Source organism: Solea senegalensis, linkage group LG14 (genome assembly GCF_019176455.1).
Source record: "Solea senegalensis isolate Sse05_10M linkage group LG14, IFAPA_SoseM_1, whole genome shotgun sequence".
Lineage (NCBI taxonomy): Eukaryota > Metazoa > Chordata > Actinopteri > Pleuronectiformes > Soleidae > Solea > Solea senegalensis.
Window position 1 is genome coordinate 22857239 of NC_058034.1, and position 12210 is coordinate 22869448.

The following is a 12210-nucleotide window of genomic DNA, read 5'->3' on the forward strand; positions in this document are numbered from 1 at the left end:
TTTGATCAATGCTCAAACGAGGAGTGATTGTTGGGAGTTTGTCGCATGTATTTTTAGTTTGAGTGCTTCAGAAAGGTCTCAAGTTTCCTGCTCCATCTCAAGAGTATGAGTCGTTAACTAGAGGCGTGATATTACAAATCATTTGTCATGTCGTTAGAATATACTCCATAAACAATGTGCTCAAAATACAGCAAATAAAAAAATAGTTTGGGTCATTCAACAATATTTAATGTAAAATGTCAAGCTTGTTTTTTAAGGTATGAAAATGTTTGGATAGAATCTCATATTCTGTTCATTTAAACACATCCCTGTTTGGTAGTAATATATGGATATTTTGTCATTTTCCTACACCAAGTATACATTTAATATTATATATATATATTGATTCAAAAATTATACATGGAATGAACAAAATGATATATTTTTTAAAGTGTCACTTAACACCTCTTTAAATTGAAGCCTAATTATTTGTGTTATAGCGAAATTTGACCATGTTTAAAGTTAATTTTGTAGTTTCTGACAGACACAAGACAAAGAAATAAAAGTGCACGTTAAGATCATGTAATACAGATCATAAACAGTGGATTATATTTTATCATATATACATTATATTTACATCGTGTTGTCAGAGAAACACACTTTATATCCACATATGTCTCTTATATTGGAATATAGACTATGTTAGGTCTATATTCCAATATAAGAGATCCAGATATTATTTTTTAAGGCAGTACAGTAGACAAGAGTTGGTTTCAAATGATGATCAGAAATAGTTGTGTAGTTATGTCATGTTATTTTATGCACGTGATAGAAAAACAGACTCTGGGACTCTGTGCTCTAGCTCACAGATTAGAGGTGGATCAGTTCACTCAGAGTTCACATTAGATTCAGTCGGCACTATTAAAGGAACCGACTTTGATACTCGACCCTCCGTGAGGAGTGTGAGGACCTAACAACTCAATTTCAACTTTGTTGAGACAGTGACAAAATGAAAAGACGTGTTGTGTGTATGAAATGGTGAAAAGATTATCTCAGGCGTTCCCTTCTTTCTTTAGCCTCCCTCCCTTTTCCTCTCCTCTCTCCCTCCCCTGTTTGTGGAGGATCCAGTGTGTGCATTCTCTTGTCTGAGCGTGGACAGTGTGACCATAGCTGGCAGCAGGGATACTCAGAGTTTTCCTGGAACTCAGGGGGATTAACTGGGCAGCGTGTACCCAGGGAGGGCACTCTGCCGCTGGGCACAGGAAGGCGGGAGTGTCCCTATGAGCCTCTGTGTTCTGGTTGATGGGTGCGTGGCAGCAGCAGGAGCTGAGGCTGCTGCTCGTCTTACCTTCAAGGACCATTCTCCACTTTAATGGAATTTTTTTTCATGCAAGAGGAAGGTTTTTGGAGACATAATGAGAAAGAGGAAACCCGTACAGAGTTGCTGTGTGTGGGTTGTGTATCTACAGTCTGTGTGTGTGTTGAGGCAGACTGTTAGTTTGTGACTCAGCAAGTCTGTGCTCGCTCCTGAAGGAACACTCTACCCCAAATAGCTCACATAACTGAGTGTGTTGCCGTGTGGAGATAAGAGTAGGTGTTGACCTCACACACACACTGACTGTGGTCAATTCTTTATGTATGTACTTATAAAAGTACTGTCAGTGACTCATGGAGGGTCTAACTGTTGTTCTGGTCCTTTGGTCCCGAAGAGCTACAGTGGTCAGTGTGTGTTTGACGCACAGATGAGTCAATGCAATCCGGTGGATTATTAAAGATTACAGCTGAGCCTTTTGTCCCAGGACACACCATGAAGAGAAGGAAGGAGAGAGCTGGAGCCTCACACCTCCGCCTCCAGTAAGACTCTGTGTGTGTGTGTGTGTGTGTGTGTGTGTGTGTGTGTGTGTGTGTGTGTGTGTGTGTGTGTGTGTGTGTGTGTGTGTGTGTGTGTGTGTGTGTGTGTGTGTGTGTGTGTGTGTGTGTGTGTGTGTGTGTGTGTGTGTGTGTGTGTGCGTGTGCATGGAGATTTAAATCAGATTTACAGTATATCAAGATAAACAGTTTCTCCCTCCTTCACCTCTTATATCTTCTATTTCATCTGTAGCTACAGTTTGATTCAGTTTCAAACTAACTGGATTACCTCCAAAATGTGCAGCATTGCCCTTTAGATGCAGAATAGTGGGCTGTTGCTGCCACCTGCTGTTGTAAGTCAAACATTTAAATATCAACATCAACTAATGTTGCACAAACGGTAATATGCATTTTAGAAAACAGGTTTTTTTTAACTAGGTGTCGTCAAACATTAGTTTATTACCAGCCCAGGATTTCTCTTCTGTGGTCCTTGAGCGTTGATTTAGATTTTCAGAACCCAGAACCTGGCTCAGGTCTGTAGTTAGAGCTGCAGGCAGCATTGTAAAGATAGTTGACCTGGGTCAGTCTCTCCATCTCTGAAACTCTTTTGATGCTTCTGATGCACTTGATGCACAAACAGAGGGGGGAAAACAAAGTGTTTAGAGTCATAAACTCATCATTTATAATGCAGCTCATACAGACTGAGGTCACATGAGTGTCACTGGCTTCACTCTCTCTCTCTAAAGTTGTTTACCATCACACTAGCTAATTAATCCTAGATGTGATTCCGTCTCTCCGATCATATCTGCTTCAAAAACATTTGTGGTCCTCATCGGTGCCTGTGAATGGATTATTTATTCAATTATGCATTCATTTGTGGTGGGCAAGCACACACTGAGGCCACAGATGGCCGTTTGTGGTGCATGCCCTGGAAACACTTCACATGCTAAATATGCATGGCCTTGCTCCTCCCAGCAGGTGGTCTTAACCCGAGGGAGGGGACACATGGACCCTGCAGCTCTGTGCCAACTGTCAACTCAACACTGTAGCACAGAGCATGTACAATTTGGTTTGTGTGAATGTGAACTTCTGAAAATAGTGATGGGGAGTGAGGTAACGCTGCCATAGATTGTATTAGTGGAACCTTTTTGTCAAGTGGCTAAAGTGGCCTTTTTTCATTAGATCCCATAGACTTCCATTCAAGCAGCAGAGTCTCCCCCTAGTGGCTATATTCTTACTCCTGATTGGCCTCACTGAGCAAACCAGCCTTGTCTACTTGTCTCTTGTGCTGATACACATACAAATCCATTGTCAGACATTTTTTCTTGCAAACAGTCATGACATCCATGTGTATGTGTGTGTGTGGAGGACACATTTTTACAAGTACTAGTGACCAAGAAGTACTCACTACAAAAAGTGACTTCAGTAGCAGTTAAAGTGTTCTTTAAGCGTCACACTAAAGTGTTTTTTGATTTTAAAATTTACTACTCAAGCACTGAAAGTAAAAGTCATAAAAGTATTGCGGTATATAGTTATGATAGCCAGCTAGTTAGCGTGCCGCATGCATTCCGATTCAGCCCAGACACTAAACTACTGAGAGGTGTCAATGTAGTGTTGTCATACTGGTAGAATGTCCATATCATTATCAACAGATCACTTTGTCTAATTTTGATGGGAACCACATGCGTCACAAATAGGCGATATGTCTGAAGTGAACACATCAACTGTGTTACTGTTAATTTACCTCATTACCTGTGAGTTGTGAACTCAAAAACTCCAATTAATTAGTGCACATTACTATGGCTGCTCTTAGGCCGCACACCATCTGTGGAGGGTCTGTTCCATGGTGCCGTATTTCCACTACATGAACTCCGCTCGCCTCTACACGGTTCTGTTGGTTTTCCATTACTATAGTACCTCCTCAACGGCTGCTTGAACCTGCTGTGACTTCGTTTTACACGCGACAACCACAGACTAGTGACTAGTGACTTGTAAAGCAGTTGTTTTCAGTGTCACTGAGTCCGCGCTAGTATAAATGGGACTTTAGGTGTCACATCAGATTAAAAACAAATCACATTTTAAAAGTTGGAACCAGAAAACCCTTCTGGTAATTTACTAATAGCTAACTAACTTAATCTGCTCAAATGACTAAATATACTGAATAAAAATGACTACAGTATGTAATGTCGTTCATCTGAAAGCCCAAAATCATTGTTGTATTACTTATGCCCAACTTAAGGCTCAGCAGGAAAAAGTTAGCCATGTTTGTATAGCATTACTAGTGACATAATGCATTCCCTCAACCGTCAAAACTTAAACTTAAACATAATCCTAACCTTAAAACCAGGTCTTAACCCTGGAAAAGCCATTTTTAGGTGTGTCAGAATGTGAGGACCAGCTAAAATGTCCTCACTTCCTTAAGTTTTTTGCTCCTCACAAAGATACCCATACAATAACTCACTCACTCACACACACACACACACACACACACACACACACACACACAGTGTTTGAGTCCGGTCCGTTTGAGCAGTCTTCATCACATATCCCACTCTCTATCCTCACCCCCTTTTTTTCTCCCTCTCCATCCTTTCTTCCTCCCTCTGTTGGCAGAATCTGGTCGCCGGCTCAGCTGCGTTGCCATGGCAACAGCAGCCTCCTCCAGCACCTGCTGTCCCCCACTTCCTTTCACCCCTCTGCCACTCAGGCTCCTGTCATCACCCTCTTGCCCTCCTCCTCCTCCTCCTCCTCTCCCTCCCTCTGTTCCTCTGACGGGCCTCTGTCAGCCCCCGTTCACCAGCGAGGAAACCCCTTCCTCTGGAGGTAAGACTTGCTGTGTGTGTGTGTGTGTGTGTCACACCCACCACTAAGGAGAAACTCTGTTTGGTTTTATACTTTTATCAGTCTACCTACATTGGTTCCTCCTTTCCTTCCTTCCTTCCTTCCTTACTTAACCACTATCCTTCGAGAATTGTTCTGGGCACAGCTGAAGCCAAACCATCCATGTGATATTGACAACTGCTATTGTACAACTATTATTGTTGTTATTATTGTTATTATTGTTATTGTGATGCTGAATAACTGGTGTGGGCTGTCATGTGTCAGTGGTGTGCAAGTTAAAAAACAAACAAACCTGCAGACCACTTCACCAGGAGCAGCTCCAAACTAAATAGAATGAATTGTATAAACTGTACACGAAACGACAACATTGTGCAGGAGAGACTCAGAAAACTTCTCACGGGTGAATGAGTGGAATCTCTCCTCAATATGAAATATTAGCAAACACAAAAACTGGAGACGAGCAGAAACATTGTTATTCTGGTAGGCAACATAAATCAAACAGGAAACATAGCAGGTGAAATAATGTAATGTTGTGTAGTTAATTATTATCTAAATGCACAAAAATACAAAATGTAAATATCATTGACATTTGGATTTCGATCTAAAACGGCTTTAATCTGAGTGAAAATTACGTTTAAAGGAGATATTTGCAGCTTTATTTCACTGCTGGACCTTTTCCAGTATGTATTTATGAAATGTCGTGTCATACAAGACATAAATGGAACAGCAGCAGATCCACTGGTCACCTGATGCTTTGTAATAGTTAATGTCATGTTTAGTTTTCCTTTACCTTGTTAACAAGTCTCCCGTGTATCTTCCGCCTGACTCAGCTCCAGGTGTGTGAAAGCATATACGCTCTCTCAGCCTCGGTCCGTCGTTCTGTGCGCACGTTTTCTTATCCGCGCTGCCTCCGTGATCCACTGTTGGTATCAGTTTGCAGTGATCTGAAATGGCTGATTTGATGTTTTCCTGGTATGCTATCTCTTTGTCGGATCGTGTGCGTCTTTCCTCCGTTTGTTTTTCGCATCCTTTTTTTCGTGTATCGAATCATTGGCCTGTTTCCCCGATGGAAACATTGTTGCATGACCAAGGGATTTTGTAGATGATATCGCATTTATTGTCTGGTTGTATTTTGTCCTTGAGATGTATTAATTAGGGGTGTCAAATTAATTAATCTAATTTTTAATCTCTGACTTTACTGTTTCTGTCGAGCCATAGCAAAGCTAACACCCCACGTATGAGCTGCCACACACAGGCTACTTTATATGGAGCTTATGTTTTATTTTATTTGTATTTTCTAATTATTTGGAGTTTGACAAAAGAACACAGCGGAACGTAAATGGCTCCATCTGTTCATTCTGTTCAAACAATAAAGCCACTTTTTCTGTTATATATGAATCTTTTGATCTGCCGTAATGATGAATTTAAATGCCTACCTCAAGTTCAGCGCTTTTCTCAGCAATTTTTAGGTGAGATTAAAAAAAGAGATTAACTAGATTCATTAATTATAGATCATAATTAATAAATCGCTCAGTTTTTTTAATCACTTGACAGCACTTGTGTTAATACTGTATCTGTCAGAGTTTTTTATATGGTCTGACTGGAGTGTTGATGTGGGATTTTTTCATGGCGATGATTTGTGTCAAATCTGACAGGAAGATCACGCGTCCGTAACATCAGCTGATGTCTGAACCAAGAAACCATAATGAACTTTCACAATATAATGTTATGTTGTTCTGTAGTTAAATGTGTTATAATTTAATGTTCCTCATTTCTGAAAAAAGTGTTTGTCGTTTCCTGTAGTGACGGGGAGAAAACGTGTATCTGATGTATGCCTGCTGTAGAGCGTGTCAGAAAAACAATCAGCTTTGAGTCAAACATCTGGGGATAAAACATCTGGAAACTGTCAGTGAGAGCGCCACTCTGAAAACAGAGGAGTGAGAGAAAGAAAAGAACATCAGGGCGAGAGAGAGAGAGAGAGACAGAGAGAGAGAGAGGAGGGGAGCACTGCTGAGCAGAGTCAGAGAGAGGGAGAGAGGGAGAGAGGGTTGATGCACCGGCAGCTCTGTGTCTTTCCCGCACGCTCTCCTCCGTTGCCGTGGCTGACAGGTGTAAAGCCTGCGGCTGCTTCGCACAGCGCGTCCTCCGCGTCAGAGATCTGCCGCGTCAGAGCGATGGTCGAGCGTTAACGTGAGCATGTCTGACTCCTTCTGGACGGTGCTCTCCAATTTCTCGCTGCCCGAGAGAAGCATGCTGCGGCGCTCCAAGAGGTATACATGCATCCTTCACCTGTGTCTGCCTGCTTCCTTCCTTCTTATTTGTCCCTTATTTCCTTCCTTTCCCTGTGTCACGTATCCCTCCTTTTCTGTCCTTCCTCACTGTGTGTCGTCCAGCATGAAGGCCATGCACTAACGTTTGTGTTTTGAGGTCACTCTTACTGTCTTGCGTCTGTGTGCTGTTTCCGTGTTTTCAGACGCAGGTGCTGGTTTGTGTGCGCGCTCCACCGTTTGTCTGTCGTCATATTTGCTCGTCTTTTCCCGTCGTTCCCTGAGTTAACCTCTCCTCTCCTCTCTCTCTCTCCTCTCCTCCTCTCCTCTCCTCTCACTCTCTCTCTCTGCCCATGAAAGCCTGAGGTGGCATCTCACTCTCCACCAGTGAAGGGAGGCACAGGCAGAGCTGTACTTATCACTCTAAAGCAGCAATTTTCTTCCTCCTCCTCCTCCCTCCCTATAATAACAGTCACTGCTGACACACACACACACACACACACACACACACACACACACACACACACAGTTTTTTGCCTCTGCCCCCTGTTGTGTGTGACTGTCAGTGAAAGAATGAGAGCGGATGGACTCCCGCATAGCAACAGGCTCTGGCAGTTTTTGGATCGGTGTGGACAGAATCTGTGGTCACTGAGACATGGAAGTGATTGATCTCCTGCTCATAATCAGGCTGATTTGAAGAGTTTTCTTTAACAGCGCTGTTTTCTACGTTCACATGAAAAGACATAATCATTTATTGAGTTTGTCTTGATATGTCCGTTTTTTTCCACAGACATATTCTTGGCACTTCTCCACTTAACCTATTTTTCACAGCCAATCTTCTGCAAAAACATGGTTGCCATGTTTGATTTTGGACATAATGTGCGTGCGTGTGTGTGTGTTCTATCCTGAGTTCCAGGCAGAATGTACTGTGACAGACAAGGTCACCGCTCCTCTCCCTGCAGAGTTGACTGTGTCTCCAGTCCCTCTGTGTATTTTAAAACATGCGTGTGGTGTTTTTCTGACTTGTGTGAGTCTGTTTGAAAGCAGTCAGTGTTTCTAAAACCGATATTCAGTTTACTCGTGTAAAGGAGCAAAGAGGCCGGAGCAGATTCACATTGACAGTGGAGCTTGTTTACCTTTTTTCTGCATTATATATTTGTTGAATTTGAACATGTTGGTTACCTTTAAACCGTTGAAAGATTGTCTGAACCTACTTATCAATGTATCTGCAGTAAAGAGTAACACAGGGACGAATATTGGGGATGTAACGGTGCAAAAATGTCATGTTATTGGTGTCGAAAAAAACACTGATACACTAATAAATTGAAAAAGATTTATATTTTAATAGATTTATTCTACATTTAATTAACTTATGCTCCAAAACCTTAACAAAACACTGCAAAATAGACATTAAATACAGTTATATACATAAATGAATACATAAAAACAAAGTGCAATGTGCAACTTTGAAGAAGTCATTCCCATAACAACGCAGTTAACCCTGTGAATACATCAGCTTTAACCTGACTGTTTGGAATAGCATCATAACCTTAGCACTGAAGAAGGAAATGGTCACATTTAGGTCATTGGACTTTTGTGACGAGGGCACATGAGAAGCCTGTTATTTTTTATTTATTGATTTATTTATTGATTGATTTTTTGAATGCTTCCATTGGTGTTTGTGTTACAGAGGTTGAATGTGATCCTCTCCGTGGAAATGTTATTATTAATTATTAGTGCCATTGTTGCTTAATATTAAAGGTGCAACCACCAGATTACAAAACTCACTTTTTTGAGAAACGGGAAAACTTGTTCTGATGTTTTGTTTTGCGACTCTTCCCCCAAATAATTGTAAATATCTAACGTTTATAATCTGACAAACATTAGATACTTACAATTATTTTGTCGGATGTCGACGGGGTACGAGTTCCAGACGGTCAGCGACTCCAAGCCCGTGACAACTTCCGAAACTCAGTAGCCAATCAACATGCAGCTTCCCAAGGCCCGCCCACAAACAAAAAACCACAGCATTAAGAACAAGTGTATTGTCAAACAATAAATTACAATATCTAATGATTAAATCGACATTTTATATATTATTAAAAGGGTTGTTTGAAAGCATAGACACAAATCTAATTCCATACTTGTCTGTCGTCGCCTGATTGGTCACATGACTGCTGTGCCACAGGCAGACTCTGCTCCTGTGAACAGTTTTCACTCACAGCTCACTTTGTCTCCACTGCAGCTCTAATTATAGAGTAAATATGCAGTAATTATATAATTATTAGGTTCATGTTAAAAAGGCGGTTTTCCATCGATCCGTGTACAAGACTGGTCTGATGGGTTGTAGGTCTGTCCAGTGGTGGACAGAGGCATTTGCATCTACGTCCATTGGTCACGCCTCTTGAAAATGGGAGGAGACTACACTTTTTTCAAACTCATACTCGATCTCAAATGAGCAAATAATTGGTGCTCAGTCATTTTAAAGGTTAAAGACAAAGAATCAAACCAATCCAGGTCCGAAACCCAGCCAAACCTTTGACAGCATCTGTACATGAAGTAAGCAGAACACCAGTACTGCAGTGTCATAATAAAAAAGAGTGTACACTTTACACAGGTTCCTGGGCAAGCAGAGGACCAAAATGAATTAACTATCATTAATTAGTTAAATAATTAATGATAAAACATCTGTTAGTAAGGAGTGACATGATGTTGCGTCACTAAGACCAGTATTCACATTCAATATGGATTTAATTTACAGAAACGGTTGCACAGTGTTTTCCTCCAAATATGTTTTCAATGAAGGGTGTTCACTCAAGCTAGAGGACACACACACACACACACACACACACACACACTGCTAATTTCCTGTGGAGGTTTGAACCAACAGAGCAGAGTTATTGAGTGGACAGTGGGAAATGAGCTTAGCTGTAGATCTTATCATCCACTCACCTGCTGTCTCTGCACCAGACAGTTGTTTGTTTGGACTCCTTTATCTCTCGGCTGCTTCTTATGAGATTTACAGTAGCAAAGTTATTGCGTTCTTATGTTCTTAGGTTATGTGCAGTCGCTCACGTCGGAGTTCAAAGGCAAGTAAACCGCTAACACGTGCAAACATATACTGTACCTGCCTGCTCTTTCATGTTACCGGGGTTTCTGATGTTTATTCATGCGATGCCTCACTGTTTGACACACACACACACACACACTCACACACACACACACACACTCACACTCACACTCTAAGTGTGACTGAAGAACCTGATATACTTTCACACACCTCAGGGCTCCACACTAACTTTTTGCATCGTTTGCACTGGTGCGCCTAACTTGTTTTTTTGGTAAGAACTAAACCACTTCACATGAAGAACTACACCTCCCAGCATGCTTTAGGGCTATTGTGTTGCAAAGTATAGCATACAACTCAAATGGCATAGCTGGTGCCAAACTGGAGAATGCCTATGCATCTCTTTACTAAAACCTCTGTAGTTTTGCTCTGCTTCACTGCTGCACAGCTAATGTCCACATGTTGTCACGTGACTTCCTTGAGTTTTTAAGCTCCTTCTGCATGTTTTTAAAGGTGATATTTACTTTAAAATGCAATATTTTTTGAGGCTTCGTTCGTGCTGTGTTCCATCTGCGTTTACTCTGACACGGTGGAATCTCACAAGTGTTATCTTTATTTTGATACCATGGTAATTCACATAGAGCTTGTAATTGCAGGGATATAATCTACAGTATTTAGTTTAGTCACACTGTTGTTAGTCCTTCTCCCACTGGACACAGGTCTCCCAGCAGATAATCATTGCCTGTGGGAGAAAAAAGTAGAAAACCGCACTTGTCTTAGTGTGAAACAGATGTGTTTGTGTGTAAAAAGTCATCATACACACACACACGCACACACAAGTTATTGTTTCTCTTATGTTCGAGGTGTTTTCATGCTTCCCGTCTCTCCACCGTGATGTTTTCTTTTTATCTTCACTCTCTGAATTCTGTCCTCACGTCACCAACCGCCCTGCCAGTCTCCTGCTTCTCTCTCCTGTTAGTGCGCACACACACACACACACACACACACACACACACACACACACACGCACACGCACACACAACATGTGACAAGGTGCATTTTGACGCTGTGGGTTGCTTAAATGTTAATCCATATTCATGAGGCGACCGCTGTGCTTCATTTATTACCCGGTGAATAGCAACAGAGCGAGCGACAGTCGCTGCAAATGAACCTGCGTAAACTCAACCATCAGTCTAGTCTCAGGGGTATGCTGGTATATATGTCCCCTGCATTTGTTCTTTCTCATGCGCTCTCTTCTTCCGTGTGACCTTCCCTCTTCATGTTTATCCGTTTGGTTTGCTTCACTGACGAGACGTCTGGTAACTTTTTCTCACAAGACTCATTTTAAGGCTTAGGAAACGTTTTGGAAATGTTTCTTGCAGGAATATGACATACTTCCCCTGATACCTGACTAAAGCAGGAGCTGGATAAGCTGCTACCTCCTTGACTTCCATGCCAGCGCCCTATCATTACTTTGCACGATGAAGAAAGTACACATTTGTTTGTCTGTCTACATCTGCAGTGACAGAAAAACCACTGCAGTTGGAGCGCAGGGACAGACGTGTATGTAGGTTATCGGTAATCTGATTGTTTTTGTCGACAGTCGGATGCTCTGCAGTTTTATGATGCACCTGCGTTATAAAATAAAGCATTGAATCTTGCTCAACCTAAAGGTTGATGTCAAATGTACTGAGCAGATCTGAGTCACACTCGTGCATCCCAGAGGAATTTTAGTTCTCTGCCATTTGAATCAACGTCGAGTTGAAATGTCAACAGTGTGTGCAGAATAACTGGAGCGAGTGACGTTTACTGCTTTTAAACTCAGTGACCTCTCCTCTACTGCCACCCTCAGATCATGTACTGTAGTGCATCTCTTCATGCTCTGTCTGCTGTGATTATTATTGCTACACACTGATAAACACACCTTATTCATGCCCAGTCTCTCTTCACCATTCTGTGCCTCTCTTCATTGAGCATTTGTGTAGATGAGATGTGTTTGCAGTTCCTGCAGAGTTCACACAGAGTGCACATATGAATACATACCCTGCACAACCTTTAGCATGGCAGTTCGTCCTTCATCCAGGTGCGTGCATGTGTGTGTGCGTGCATGTGTGTGCGCCACATCACAACAGATGGCAGGAGATACCAGCACACAGCATGCCACATCCACTTAACATGCACTAATTATTCTTCCAGTATGTTAATTAG

The 12210-nt window shown here is 41.8% G+C and overlaps 1 protein-coding gene across 13 annotated transcripts in view; it reads left to right on the top strand.

The window, feature by feature from the left end:
• The window catches only part of mast2 (microtubule associated serine/threonine kinase 2), a 134729-nt gene that overhangs the window by 81103 nt on the left and 41416 nt on the right, over positions 1 to 12210 (top strand). For 2 of the 13 annotated variants that reach the window (XM_044044647.1, XM_044044653.1), the window contains exon 1: positions 6850 to 6938. The exons of 9 other annotated variants lie outside the window; for them this stretch is intronic. In XM_044044647.1, coding sequence (XP_043900582.1) covers positions 6865 to 6938 — 74 coding nt within the window. In that variant the 5' untranslated portion in view covers positions 6850 to 6864. Of the gene's footprint in view, positions 1 to 1134; positions 1834 to 6840; positions 6939 to 12210 lie in introns of those variants that run through there. 2 more of the 13 variants (XM_044044646.1, XM_044044650.1) reach the window with 2 other exon arrangements.